Genomic DNA, 15,767 nt, shown 5'->3' on the forward strand with positions numbered 1-15,767 from the left:
TCAACATTGAAGCCGTTTCTGAAGCGGTTATGTCTTTCCCCCTGGCTGTGCTTGTCCATCTTTTTGATCTTGGTGACTTGACTCAATACATGTTGGACCAGATTATAACACCCATCTACTTCGTGGCCACATTGATTATGCGTGGGGTAGCCAGTTATCGCCATCATTGAAATAAACACTATTTTGTTCCACAATTCTTTATGAGAAAGAGTCAGTAAAACTGTTTGGAGAGGGGTCGGCCCAAAGAAAGCTGTGTATTGAGATTCAAGCTGATGAACCACTGAGATAAGAGTGTTTCCCTGTTAATTAAAAATATCTTAAAGTTCTGATAAAACAGCTGTTGGTAGTTTTCAAGTGAATCTCTTCAATCTCTTCGGTCACTATTGTTCATAAGCTGGCAGTTATCGCTCTTACAACATTTAAGCCACCCTTGAAGCTCCCATCTCTGTCTCCTCAAAAGAGGCTTATTGGCCAGCCACAATCCGAAGCAAGGAAAGTCGGATATGTGAAATTGAAAGCTTTACAAAATTATATGAAGGGCGAGAGAAAAGCTTCAATTATTAGAGTACATTTATCCAGGACAACCCGTCGTCCATCTCTTATTTATGAAAGTCACTGGTTTGATCATCTAGAAACGAGAGAGTGCATTAAACTAGAGAAGAAAAGTGCAGAAAAGCAAGTAAACCAAAAATACAAGTTTTAATGAGTACTCTCGCTCAGTTGCTGTGACAACATGCTGGCTCATTGCTTCAAGCCACAAGACATCTAATGAATAACATTCGCATTTGTACCAAAGGAGCTCAACACTTCTCCTGGTGGTGTTCATCTACACCCCTGCTGCTTTCCAAAAAAATCCAAGAGAACGCCACTCACTACTGTGAGGCCCAAAAAACGGCATGTTTGAGTTTCTGTTTGTTTTTACATGGAGCTATGGGTTTGTCAGCATAAAAAAAAAAAACATTAGCCAAACCTTTTACCCAAATCGATCAGAACCGCCGTGTTGTGACTGCCCCAGTTGGAGTGAGCCGAATAGTTCACTAGAGGGAAGAAGAGCTCTGGATAAAGGAGGTGAAAACAGTCAGCATGCTGGAAAACCTCCTGTTTCACAGCCTCGGGCATCCACAAGACAGAATGAAAATATACTCTGTGAACTCTGAATTTTATGCGTGAATAGGAAAGTAGTCAATTGGGAGCTCTTCAGTCACCTCACGCATTGGGGAAGCTTTGCATGTGTGAGACATTTAAGTCCCCTCAGCAATGAAAAGTTGTCTTGGTCATGGAAAGTAAGCATCTATGAAATATACCGTGAAAGAAAAATAATAATGCTTCTCCTCACTAGGGTCAGGCTTTTGTGGTGCCTATCCCAGCTGACTTCGGTCAGGAGGCGGGGTACACCCTGGATTGAATTCCAACCAATCGCTGGTCACATAAAGACAAAACGTCACACCTAAGGACAATATAGAGTCCTCAATTAACCTAAAATGCATGTTAGGTTGATAATCCAAATGTTCCAAAAGCCCACACAAGAAGAGCGAAGCCGGGATTCAAACCCACGGCATCTCAACTGTGAGTCGATAGTGCCAACCAGTCCCCGTGCCTGGATTGATCCCTCAAAATCTGGTGGCTAGTTTAGCCAAGAGACTATTAACTATACATATATAAATGCAGTTCTTTTATGATTTTGTGAGCTTTGCGGAAACATGTTTTTAATTTACTACCCACCATTACAAGATGACAGAAACATATATAGTACAAACTCCATAGGAACCATTATTAAAATCACACCTTTGCTCATATTCTGATGAGTATTCATGGAAATTTGCTGAAAAAAAATCATTTATATAGACTCTTTGTACTACTTAAAAATAACCTAGACAGTTAGCAAAGGATATTCGAGGACTTTATTTTTATGCAAAATCATACATTTCCTAATATTTCTACATCAACACCACCACCACTACCAATAAAAAAAACCAATAATAATAGTAAGAATGCTGTTCTTCTGCACCTTGCTCACAACTTAACATTTTATTTACTCATTCATTCCTTAGCTCCTGTAAGTATAAATGTGCAATTTTTACTTTCTACTAATTTCAATTCACTGTAAAATATTCTATAACCAGATAGATTGATAATGGATAGATAAATATATCCGCAGAGAGAATAATGCCATGTTAAAGCTGTGACGAGACCTCAAGTCTTCCTTGAACTGCATCCTCTAGGCATACTGTCAACAGACACACAATCACACACGCACACAAGACCCCCCCCCACACACACACACACACACACAATGGCTCTCCAGAGCATATCACCTTTCAATCTGTATCGCATTAATCTCAGTCCAAAATGAAGCAAAAAGACAGGAAGCAACAGTGTGCAATTCTAAATGATTAAACAGCTCCACACCTGACTGGAAACTCCTAAATAATACTGATCATGGACATTTGAAAAATAAACCAGACAGAGCCTGATATTACTTATAACAACGAAACCAGATATGTAGAGCCGTCCAATGGCTGTAAACGGCTCACCTTCCGCAGCAGGTTGCAGATCCTCTCGATGTTTCGCAGTCTCTCCCTCTGTAAGTAGACAAAGCAAAAAGAAAGGAGGTCACTTCGGTGCATTTACAGAACAGTGTCTATGTTGCATTATCCGCTATGATGCGACCCGTTTAATGATGAAATAGAGTAGAAATGACATTCAATGTTTTCGTTGTGTTTTGTTTCTGTTTTCTGGTTAAAAGGTCATGTGAAAGGTAACATTTAATGACTGCAAAGATAATTGTACTCTTAACGGTGCTTTCTAGAATTACAGCAACTTTCCACAACATTTAGAATTACAACCTCGTACTTGAGCCGTCACCTTATAAGGTAAAGGGGTTGCATGTCCCAATGATTTTAGGAGCTAGAATGTTGGGGGCTTTACAACTGCTTACAAATGAGGGTCCAGACAAAGCCCTGCTCAAGCCCCCTTATGACGATGACACTCGGTCCCTTTCCTTCACTTGAATGTGGGTCACTGGGGTCCTCCCGCGGAGCCAAGCCTGGAGGTCAGGCTCAATGGAAAGTGCATGTCGGTTCACCTAAAATTCCTGATCCATAGACCAAAGATGTAATGTGGATCCCATGGTAAAGACAAAGTAGGTCAAGGACCGTGGCGTCCGATCCATGTCTCCAGACGTTGTCTCTTGCGATATAGAACATGATCTCTCTGGCAGGGATTTAGACATAGTCAGGCTCAACTGGACACACGACTTGGGCTCTGGAACCAATCCTCATGAAAGGGCTTGGAAGTTCCCTCTACTGAGGAACGCCGAGCAGGTGTGGGGATACTTATTGAGCCCAGGCTTGGTGCCTGTATGTTGGGGTTTCCCTAATGGACAAGAAGGTAACCTCCCTCTGCTTTTAGGCGGGGAACAGGCCCTGACTGTTGTCAGCTAAGAATACCCACCCTTTTTGGAGTCATTGGGAGGGGTTCTGGGTTCTGGATTCTTACTGGGGACTCTCATGTTCTGATGGGGAACTTCAATGCTGGCAATGGCAGTGACAGTGAGATCTGGAAAGGTGGAATGTGAGGATCGTGTCCACCTCTGCTAAACTTTGTGGTTGCGTCATCGAATTTGGGATCACATGCGAACTGATCACCACCTGGTACTATGCTGGCTCAGACAGTGAGGGACATTGAGTGCAAGTGGCCCTTTTTCCATGCCTCAATTATTGAGGCGGTCAACCTGTAGTGTAAGGTGGTTGGGTCCTGTCATAGTAGGACAAGCAGAAACTGTCAGGGCCGCTGCCTCAGCGCCCCGAGGTGTGTGTGTGTATGTGTGTGCGTGTGCATCCGGGAGCAGGTACGTGGGGATTGGCAGCAGCTGTGATCCATTCCTCCCAATTAAGGCAGCGCCTACTTAAGCGGTCCTGGGATGTAGACCACTTGCCAGATCGTCAGTTTGTACATCCTAGCCCCCTTCTTGTCGTGTTCAAGAAATTGCTGTACTCACGGAGTCGTCGTTTCCTCTAGGTCACCCTACTCCGTGCTTCGACCCTCTCTGCTCGCATGCCTCCCAGTCTGCCTGCATCACGGTTGCCAGCCCCCTCACGAGCCCTCACCCCCAAGAGCTCATTAATAAACTTTTGCCCACTACACCTGCCTTTCTTCATTTCTGCGCCTGGGTCCTCTCCCCCAACACGCCTCGTGACAGAAACAAGTAGTACATTTTGTGGAAGTTTATTGCAACACTGGTTCATCATGTGGTGTGGCATCAAGAGGCTCACAAATACTTGAGAAAAATATTCTGCAACCGTATTAATAATGTGTTAGCTTTTCAGCTTGTATAATAACATGCAAAAAGCTTCAGAAGCACAAATCAGCACTCGCCAAAGTGCTGACTCGAGCAGCCACTATTTCACTTAAGCTTTTAACGTCATCATCAAATATTCAACAAATTCCCATAGCATCACATTCTGGGTTTTTTTCCTAGCAGTTTGCTTGTTCTAAAGAATGGGGTGTGTATGGGTTCTTTTGATGAAGCACAGTGTTTCTATCCGTGTCAGAATAGTTGGATGACTTGGATTGGATCACTTCTTCTCATTAGATGACTGCTATCAGAAACACGAGTTACCTGTGAATGAAGTTTTATGAAAACAGTGTATCTAAGGCTGTGTTTACACGTTTTTTAGCAAGTAGGACCACTTTATTGACCCATCTGACAGGTTGCTGTAACAACGACGTCGGGACAGGGGCATTGTCCAGCATGTGTCGCGTTTTGACGTCATATGATTGCGACAGCGGCAACACATGAAATACTCTTATAAATGGACTTCTTTCTATACATGCTTGTACGGCACTATCTCCCGACAGACCGATTAGGAAATGTTTCCTTCACTGTCTAGGGACTGCTGTTTTCACTTTCTTCTACGTGCTCCATTCTTTACCGCTCCGCACTTAGATTGGCGCTCTCTGCCGTGGTGCATTGGCTCATGCGTCACGTAGAGTGACGTCACAGACATTCAAAGCCGATTGGTGTGTTTGGAGGTGTTCAGACTGAGACGTATCCTGTCCGAATCCGATATAAAACTACCTCCCGAATGTTGTTTCCATACGTCTCGCAAAAGTCGGATTGTGTGTGCTTTGTGACTGTTCAGACTAAAAAAGAGCCATCCAGTTTCAATCTGGGTGGGCTAAGAATCATTCTATACGGTAGTCGCTCTTGTGTGAAGAAACCCTGTCAGGAACAGTTTTTTATTGTTTTTGTTTTTTCAACCTTTCGATTTGCTTTTGCATTGTGTTTTCATCAGGTGTTGTTTCATGTTATCTGGAGTTTTGTGTTTTTACCCGTCTCCTGTTTCTGCTTTCGCTGTCCGCACATTTCATCACACTTGGTGTTTCTGTCAACGAATCAGCCTTCCCCATCTGCTTGTGTCTTGTGCAGGTGTGCCTCGTTATCTTTTTAGTCTTTGTTTATTTAACAATTTCACTGTTTTATCCCTTGTCATTAGTGAGTCTGTCTCCTGTGTTTTTATCCTCAAATTGCATCTGTTCTAAATTCAATTGATTGGAAATGATTGGGTAAACAAAGAACATTTGTATAAGGTGCCGCAGTTGACAGTGTATCTCAGACCATAAACTACAGTAAACATGAAGTGAAAATAATTGTCTGTAGACATCTGTCTGTACAGATCTGGGCAAGGGTACAGAAAAACTCTTTTATAAAGGTTCCAATGAACACAGTGGCACCGTAATGTCTTCCATACATGGAATAAGTGTGGAACCATCAAGCCTCGCATATCTGGCTGCCATTCTAATCCGAGCGATCGAGGGAGAAGAGCCTTAGTCAGAGAGGTGACCAAGAGCGCAATGGTCACTCTGTCAGAGTTAGTGTTCCTTTTTATGAAATAGGAGAACCGTCCCTAAATCAACCATCACTGCAGCAATCCACTGATGAGGCCTCTGTGTAAGAGTGGCCAGATGGAAACTACTCCTTTGTAAATTAATTGGTGAAATGTCACCTTGGCTAGTATTGATTTTCCAGTAGAAATTGACCCAAGCACAAGTTTGGTAAAGATAGGTGGCACACGCACAGACATTTTTAAGGGCAGATGCTCAAGTCCCCCCAAAAGAGGCAGACTTTTTATAAAGTATTAACATTTTACTGCAAAATGTGTTTGTGGTTACACTTTTTTTTTTCTTCTTTAAGATGAATATAATTAAGATTTTTAACGAAATAAAACTAGTGAACTGGCATGACTTGTTAAACTGTCTTTCTGTTGCAGCTGTTTGTATGCCAATTTAACGCCAGTAAAGCACAGCAGTAGACAAGGCTCTGAAATAATTGACTTTGTACAAAACCTTGTGGGCTAAGCGTTCGTTATGCTAGTAATTAAGCGTTTTTAGCAAGTGTTGCCTAAATCAACAGGAGTGCTCCGACATATGAAAAGGGACCTTCATGACAAGCTCCTCACTTGGAAATGGCTTGTATCACACAGGCTACAAAAGTTGTTATATGGTTCAATTGAAAATGTGTCTCCAGGAAATAAAACTGGAGATGGTTTTATGCCTCATGAAGTGATTGAAACATGGCTTTGTGTGTGTGTGGGTGTGTGTGTGTGTGTCTGCAAGACAATCATGTCTTTAACTGCTTCTATCTCGAATGTATCCCAAATGTCGCATGGGACTCTCCCTCATTTCAGAGTTAGCAAAAAAGACGCGGGAGTGGAAAAAGAGCATAAAATTTAGCTTGCTGCTTTTTCATTATTTTAAGCCTCTCAGAGTACAAGGGGAAGTCATTTCAAGGGAAGAAAGTTTGCCTCTGATGTCTAATGTAGTGGTGGCATAACTGCGGAGAAAAAAAGATTCACAGAGGAACAGTGGAAAAAATGAATTGCAGATCCTTTCAGTATGAAGTTTCTGATCTTTGCTCTGTCCCGAAAATGACCTCATACACAGTATTATTATGACCCCAATAGTCATCGAGGTCCACTGTAATAATTGGTCATACTAATAACAATACCACGAGACAACACACTCCAATACTCAAACAAGTAACATCCGTCTTCAAATTGGAGACACCAAGATATTCCTCTGAAACAGCACTGTGTGTTCCAGGTGTATAACTGTTCTCAACTACCTCCTCATTATCAAGCAGGTAGGCTGAATCATTTCTGAAATGCAATTCAGTGACATGAGAGGGACACAAACATAAACAAGAGCACTTTATGACATGGTGAGGGATTGGCTAGGATTGGGCCACAGTCATTTTGAATTTACGCTAACAAAGGCCAAAGATGAGAAGGTGTTGAACATGTTAATGGTAGTGAAAATGAACTAAAAGTAAAAGGTGTGAGCGAATGTAGTGGGGCAACAGGGCCAAAGGGCAAGAACTCACTTTTTATTACAAAATTCTAATACTGCAGAGGTGGGCATTTACACATTTTGCCGGTTTGTCGTTTGTCACCCGTCAGCGGCCTGGCCACCCGGCCGTCATTGTCAGTCCGTCATTTTTTCAAACCGAACCAAACTATAATCATCGGTCGTTCAGTCTTTCATGTTATTTTAAATGCGCTTCTGTCTATGAATTTCACCGATCCGTCAGTCCAGCTACCGCCAGTCCGTCAGCCCCCCCCAACAAAAAAAAACACATCATTGTTCAACAGATGAAAAATCCAATCTGTTAAATTGATTTGATTTCCGAACGGTTGCTAACGAATTTAACTTGTTCCCTGAATGTTTTGAGATTCACCTTTATGATTTGCCCATGGCTTAAATGTGAATTCCAAGCTTTCGAAGTGATTAAATGAAGTAGTCATGGATTAAGCGGCAGTCAAATGATCCAGTTTGAGAGACAGTGACAAAGTGGTCAAAACTCAAGTGATTCAATGATGTGTTATTTTAAGTCTAATGTCTGAGAGATGATGGAGTAAAAGTGCAGTAATAAGACACGGATGACACTTACACCCTCGAGGGAGTTGCAAATGCCAGCTGAAGTGGCAAAATTGAGCTGGAAGTGTTACAGTTTTTCTCCACTGGTTTGTCTCATTTCTTGAAACAGAAATAACATTCTCCAAATAACAAATCCCTATACTACCTTGCAATCGGTCACAACAGAATGCCATTTCTCATTCATTTCATCAAATTGCAAATGTCTTAGTAGATGTCTCAAGTGTCTCGGTGCATCTTTGCAAATGCTTATGTACATGTAGTCTACGGTTAGCACAATGAGCCCACATTTGCCTAATAAATAGACCTTGCTGATCTAAACTTGTTTGTTTATTATTAGTCTAATGGTTGTTCTCTCCAAAACACGGAAGCATGACGTGTAAAGCACAATAGTCTGTTCAATTTTCAAAATGAGTCAAGAACATAAGATCGCAAAACACACCATGTATGAATTCCTTGGAACATTTGATAAATATTCATGGAATGGAGCTACTACCAACCATCCTGGATTTTTTTTCTGCTTGGAGGTGGACAGTATGTGGCCAGGAGGACGAGAATGGTGGCCGGGGGGGGGGGGGGAGGGGGGTGAGGACAGTGACCAGTGAAAGCGTTGCTTAATTTTGAAACTTATTCGCAGCCTTGATTGATTGTTAATATTTTGTACATGTAAAGAATACTGTATACATTTTGTTTTTATGCACTCTACCATAATGTATGCAAGCTACTTTATGAGTGTGAGTAAAAATGGTTACAATTTCCATGGTGGTATGAGTGCAGTTTGTGATGTCAAACTTTTGAGGCTGCTCTTACAGTTTTTGGGGTTTTGGTTTTAAAACATAATTCTCTTACCTAAACCTCTGTCATAGTGACAATATATTTAGGTTTCAAGTTAGTTTCAAGAAATGAGCTAAACCAATGGAGAAAAACCGCAACGTAATCGAGCACACTATTTTACAGTGTCCTGGAGTGAGTGGCTTAATAAGAAACGGACAATAATTTTGCAATTTTCTTTAAATAGTTGTTTGCATACACTTTGATGTCATGTTCTGGATTTTAGTTGAGTTATTGTGTTCACCTTTGCTCGTCAACTGTCCCTCGTCCCTGTGTCAATCTATCAGATGCCTTAGTCACATGTGTGTTGTCCACGTGTTCCTTGTTGTCTCGTCAGTTTGTTGTCCCGGGCAGATTATTGTCCTAGTCACGTGCTGTTTAGTGCCTGTTTTCTGCACGTCATCTAATGGTTTCCTTTTGTATTAAGGTTATTCCCGGTTTTGGTTTGTACTTTGTGTCTCGTTTTTGACATTGTTAATTTATTTTTATTTTGATTATTCCAAAGTGCCTCGTTTTCCCACTTTCAATTATTTTATTTCAGAGCACAGCTGCCTCGCTTCCTTGCATTTAGGTCCTCTTCCTTAATTGGCTTAATTGTCAAAAAAGAGTTTCTCAGATAGTCTTTATATGTAGTTATTCATACTGTATAATTGTGGCGGTCAGTTCGTCCCGTACTACGGTCAGGAGTTAAAGGTACTGGCAGAGAAGGTAACAATCAGTGAATCGGGGGAGTGTAATATTCATGAAGACATACAAAAAATACCCAAAAAAGGGTTTTTAAGGGTGCTTTTTTAATAGACACGGATACATGTTATACTTGACAAATTTACGGTAAATCAAAGATCCTGTTTAAAGAGCAGACTGTATAATCTACATTACTAAGAGTGTAAATACTCACATAGGTCTGAAAAGTGGTTTTAATAACATTAGGGATACATTTCTCCAGAGATATAACGACTCAAGTGATGAATATGTATGCCAACGTGTAAGAATTTATTTGGAAACAAGCCTCTCAATTTGAAATAATTTTTGAAAAATGAAATTTACCAAATTGCCACTGTTTAAAGTTTATATCTTGCAAATGTCACAATGTAAATCTTACGTAAATCTGGAAATCATACGTATATACAACATATTAAAAAAAAGACCAAACTTACCGCATGGAGTGGATTGCCTTGATCGATTGGCACCTTGAAGTCAGCCTGGAGCTCATCAAAAGCTGTTATCTGAGGATAAAAAATATACATATAATGACTTTGTGATCAGTGGACTATTGAATTATTAGAGAGATGATCTGACCTATTTTTTTTTAATCCCAACAGTTAAATGACTAATCAAATTCCCAATATTGGGATACAGTAATTTTCCTGTATCACCTATCCCTGATTTGGAATAAGAGGCAGAGAACACCATGGAATAATCACCTGTCACCTAATCCCGAAACTTAACTGAGTCACTTAACTGTTGGTAAGGAGAACTTTAATTTAAATTGTATTGAGAGTGTCACAGTGAGCGTGCTGTACCACAGCGTTACACAAAGCAGTTAGAGGCTAACTGCTTCACCCAAGGGCAATAAAAAAAATCAAATAAAAAAGACGAGTTGGACTTTGAAAGCAAACTTCTTGCAAGCTGTTTCATCAATGTATACACAATCACTCGCTCAATTTTAACTTTTCCTTTCTCGTAGCACATCTATACTGTTGCATTGTGGGAATGCTATTCAGTGTTGGGCACGTCAGTCCGTCAGTCATCATTCCATCATTATTTCAAACCGGCCCCGTCCGGCATCAGTGCCAACAGCCAATCGGCGTCACAAACGTACTTACTACATTACATGCATGAAAAAAAACAAAAAAACAACAACAACAGACACACACACACACAGCGTGGTGAATGGCAGAGCTGGGCAGTCCGTCCCTGGGCCGGACCGGTCGGTCCCTCCGGCCCGGCCGGGATGCCCATTTTTAGGGCAGGGGGGCGGCTGACCAATTTTTAAAAAATGGCTGGACTAAGCATGGCCGGAAGTGGATTTTATTCCGGCCCACTAATCGGCCCTCATGCGTGTGACGTGCTCGCGAGGCGGCAAAACTTCATCTCAGCCTACTCAGTGAAAGACTTCTTTTTAGGCTTCTTTCTACTCCCGCATCGGCGCGAGCGACAACTGATGTTATAGGGATAGTGGTATTGACCCCCAGCACCCCTTGCCCCCTCTTGTAATGGTATGCCCCGATTGCAGGTGGGAGGCGTGGGTTACGGGATGTGAAAATAAGGAAATACAAACACGCTTGAACGCACGTTGCTGTCTCACGTCTCTTCTTACACAAACAACCGCCACATTGATTCACATGACTGACGCATTGTGCCGTTGGTGACAGGTCTGCAACACATGCTACGCACACATAAGGATTTGTTGCTCTGATTGGTCCATTATATCACATTTTGCGATGATATACAGTTTCCCACACGTAGAGGATGCCTCACGCAGCTCGTTGCTGCTGCAAAGCAACTAGTTTAGCAGTGTTGTGTGTGGAAAGAATTTACTCACCCACGTTCCCCCTTAGCTGCCACCTTCCAGATCGTTTTCGCAATGAAATTAAATGCATCGTCTAGTCATCTCGGTCCCTTTATGGTTGTAGCAGGCACGATATCCATTGTTGTCACTGTCTTTTTGAAGCGACGCCCCCCAACTTGTTTCAAAACAACTTGTGTCCACGAGTATATATATTATTATATATTATTATTTTTGTTTTGTTTTGTTTTTGTTTTGTTTTTTTGTTTTTTGGGGGGGATTATATTCAAACTGCGCGCAGCACTGACTCAAGGATGACGCAGCCACATCAACGTGGAGTTCATGCACTTCTCTGGCATCTTCCCTATTTCCGGAAATATGCCAATGGGGCAGGGGCCGACAATGTTTATGAATATAGCCGGGGGGTCGCGGCCGGAAGGGTACACAAGTCAAGGGTGGAGGGTCGCGGCTGGACGGGCAAAAAATGGTCAAGTGCCCAGCTGTGGTGATTGGTAAAATAACAATACGGGACAATGTCATTGCGGTCAGTGGGCCTGAAAGGTATACAACACTGTTTCTTTTTTTTAACTCGTAATGTTGTAAGTACGTTCTCAACTCCGAGTGGCTGTCGCCGCCACCGACGGACGCACTGGGCCGGCCTGAAATAATGACAGAATGATGACTGACGAACTGACTTGCCCACCTCTGATAGATATACTGTAAGACTTAGTGACGGTAAACAGCAGTGTGTCTTCAAATAGTGACTGTGGTTCTTTTTTTCTTCCTCATTGTCAGACATGGTGAGCCAGGGTGCAGTAAACCAACCTGAATCGAACTGAACTACAGTGGGACCTAGACTTATAAATCTAATTAACACATTCCGTGACCATGCCTGGAACCCAGATTACTCGTATCTGAAATCAACTTTCCCCACTGATATGAATATACATCATTAATCACTTCCAGCCCCTCCTCCTTCCTCCGTGAGCCTTAGTGTAGAGTGGTTTGGATGTCCTCCTCATCCGAGGAGCTAAGTTGTCAGGGACTTTATGCCCTTGGTCGGGTCCTGGTGAGGGATGAGACAATGACTATGATCACTATAATTGAGACAACATTTTAGGCACGTTTTCCTTCTGCCAGACACGGGTCACCATGGTTCGCCGCTTCAAGGGCGAGGCCTGGAGGTGGGGCTTGATGGTAGCACACATTTCCTCTAAAAACATTGCACATAAAGTAAGGAAAGGAAATGTGCAATGCTTTTAGAGGGAATATTTATCCTAGTCCCATGTGTTAGAATTGTAATTTAAGGTTTTGGTGGGCCTCAAAGGATTTTTAAATGTCAAAGTGGATCCCGGCACTCTTAAAATTTGGGAATAACTAGGTTAGAGATTGATTTAAAACATGACAGAAAACAGGCAAACAATCCTCAGTAAAGTATTTCCATAACTGTCTGGTTTTGCCCAAAACACAAAGAAAATTTGCTTTCTCCAGGGGGGGACAAAGTAAATTGAAAAGTACATTTTTGAGGGGCTAAAATCTGAGGATTTTGACTTTTTAAAATAATTATTAAAAGAATGCTTCAAAACATGTTCACTTTCTTTCTAATTTGTGCGCAATAGGCTGGCTAGCAAGACCTATACAATTTTTTTTGTGTTTACAGTCACCATTGGGCATTCAATTGTGTCACTGTGTTCTACCAGTTCGGTTATTTTGTTCTTTGGCCATTGCGGAAAGAAACACTCAAATTTGAGAGGGTAATAATAATATGCTCATAAAAGTTGTTTTTCTCCTTGTCGCACCCACTTCTGAAATGATGACTAGACCTCTGGGCCCCACTTTGGTGATTTAGTGATTCGCTACATTCGCAGTAAAAGAGAACAACTACTCGCCAGCGTGGAAACACGCACAGGTGCCAGAAGATGGCAAAGAACGAACAACAACGGCAGCAACTACGTTCGCTTGTCCACATGAATCTTACAGCCATTTGGGCCAGTCACGACTATGACAACGGGATTCCATCCTGAATTCAAGGTATCTTGTCCTGCCTTACACAGCGACCAGTGATTTTTGCACTCTGGTACTTCCATCAATGTTCATTTTCCTTGTTCAGTAAACCAATAAATACAATTGAAGCATGTTGTCTCTTAGAATGGAGGCTACTATTTGAGGGCATAAGTCTATTTTGTTCTTTAAATCTTAAAATAAGATTATCAGTGCATCGGCAGGTGCACACCTAATGTAAAAAAAAAAAAAAAAACGAAAAACAGATTACTGTTGTGCAGAAGACACAGCAGAGGTTTGCTCTGATTCTGATTATTTCCCTTGACTCCATAACTGACAGGCAGCTTTTTACATGTTATTACCCAGTGGATCCCAAGCGTGATCCTGGTTCATTGCCTCATTCTGTTGCAGTGTTAGCTACCCCAAGGCGATTCTCATGCCTGATGAGATTGCATATACAGTGTTATCATGTGTACACAGATCCCTGCATATCGGGTGGTACTGTACACAAACATGCATGCACACTTAACACCGTCTATGTCTGGGCACAAACTCTGTGGTCAACCAATAGCCTGGTTTACAATTTACATGGAGCCTTGTATACCGATTAGAATGAAATTGAATGAAAATGATCCATATAAACACATCAATCAGAATAAACAGGCAGAATTTGAATAGAATTTCATTTGGATTAACCGCGGTGGTAAGTAATTCGCATGGCTAGATTTAAGTTCTCCAAAACAAACTTTTTGCTGCCATGGTTATCATTTTGAAAGCAATCATCTATAGTTTATGAGGTCCATTTTGTTGATCATGGACATTCTTGCTCGACTAATTTTTTAATTTTTTTTAGTTTAAATAGATTAAACATGACTGTTCTACTTGTGGATGCTCTTTGCCATTAATTACATTTATTTTTAGAGCAATTTAAGATGACAAGAAGCCCAGTCCTTGTTTACAGTATTACTTTTTAATCTTGGTCTTCAACGAACAAAATACAGACATGCTATTATGCATGTCGGTTTTTATTCAAATGTAAATTAAAAAAAATGTTTTGGTGTTATAGTTTCAAAGGTGCTCTGCCACATTTTAAACAGATACTGCATGTTTATTTTCCATCCGTATACTTTTAAATATAGACTTGGCTAGTGAAGCATGAATATATTTTCTTTGTCAATCCAAAGATGTCACTCACTCATCTTCTTCTCTTGTGAAATGGACAGAGACTGAAAAGTGCAGAAAGCTGGCTCTAATATTTGATCGATGGAAGTTGTGCAGCAAGAATTTTTTTTTTTGTAATCTGTTTGTTAATCCATTTTAGCAGTCAAACGTGGTCAGATTAATGTGTACATTTTGCCCATCAGACACACGCTACCCTGCCGGCCCCCCAACACACACATACGGCCATTCAGACATTCATTTAAAAAATCTGAAACTGATTTCATTTTAAAAGAAGAGAAATCACAAGTCTTATGTGGAGAAATGGCCAAGTCTACTTCAATCATATTGTTTTCCCCTCACTTACTTATTGAAGTTAATTATTTACACAATTGTCTCAGTGTCTTTTGAAATATGATTCACTGAACTCACATTAAACTGAATAAAGCTGGTGCAAAGTAAACACAAAGGGCCCTATTTCTGTGCCGGAGTCTAGGGGTAAGTCTCATGCGTCGACACAACCCCAAACAGCCCCCACCCACACACACACCAGGACATCCACCAAAATGCGTTACATCATCTGCGCCACAACTTAGACCTGGTTTTACTTGGTCTAAATTCCAGTCTACATTCTGGCATCAAAGTGTCACCGAGGGCATGTAATAGAAAACGGTCAGCCGGAACACCTAGCAAGGCGCAGCACGGAATGCCAAATTCCTAAACAAGGTGAACTAGACTTGCACCTGCAGGAAAATGAAGACGCACCAGTTTTTAAACTCAGCGCATATGCCTCTGTCATGTCATGTCATGTCATCTTCCAAACCGTTTATCCTATATAGGGTCGCGGGGAGTTGCTGGAGCCTATCCCAGCCGTCAATGGGCGAAGGCAGGCTACACCCCGAACTGGTCGCCAGCCAGTCGCGCATGTGCCTCTGTCAATGCAAATAGGGCCCCAAGAGTACACACCGAAATTGTACATTAAATATGTGGGTTGTAATGCAAATAATATATCTGGGCGCCAACCAGAATGATCTAAAGCAGTGGTTCTCAACTGTGTCACCATGTGCCCCGGATCGTACTACTGCTGCAAAGTCGTGATCGATTTGACAGAAATTAAGAACAATTTTTTAAATAACCGCTGAAAAAAACATGTATAGTAATTTACATTTTTAAATGCTGTTTCAATTGCTAGCTCTGATGCTAAAGGATGACCCGCATTGTATTTGTTTACATAGTAGCTAGTGACTAGAGCACAACTGGATAACATTTCTTGATGCTTACATAATGTTGTATGCTCTGTGTGGGAACTTGCTACGCCTCAGTACTGTTCTGA

The 15,767-nt window shown here is 41.5% G+C and overlaps 1 protein-coding gene across 7 annotated transcripts in view; it reads right to left on the reverse strand.

Moving 5' to 3' along the window:
* The window catches only part of cnih3 (cornichon family AMPA receptor auxiliary protein 3), a 56,161-nt gene that overhangs the window by 24,119 nt on the left and 16,275 nt on the right, over positions 1-15,767 (reverse strand). For all 7 annotated transcript variants that reach the window (XR_015084002.1, XR_015084004.1, XR_015084003.1 and 4 more), the window contains exons 2-3: positions 9,924-9,992; positions 2,535-2,582 (exon numbers count right to left, since the gene is read on the reverse strand). Coding sequence is in view for 4 of the 7 variants with exons in the window: in XM_086019413.1 (XP_085875539.1) it covers positions 2,535-2,582; positions 9,924-9,992 (117 nt within the window). In the remaining 3 variants the exon portion in view is untranslated. The remainder of the gene's footprint in view (positions 1-2,534; positions 2,583-9,923; positions 9,993-15,767) is intronic.

Source organism: Filicampus tigris, chromosome 20, assembly GCF_054856515.1.
Source record: "Filicampus tigris isolate MCC_2025a chromosome 20, RoL_Ftig_1.0, whole genome shotgun sequence".
Lineage (NCBI taxonomy): Eukaryota > Metazoa > Chordata > Actinopteri > Syngnathiformes > Syngnathidae > Filicampus > Filicampus tigris.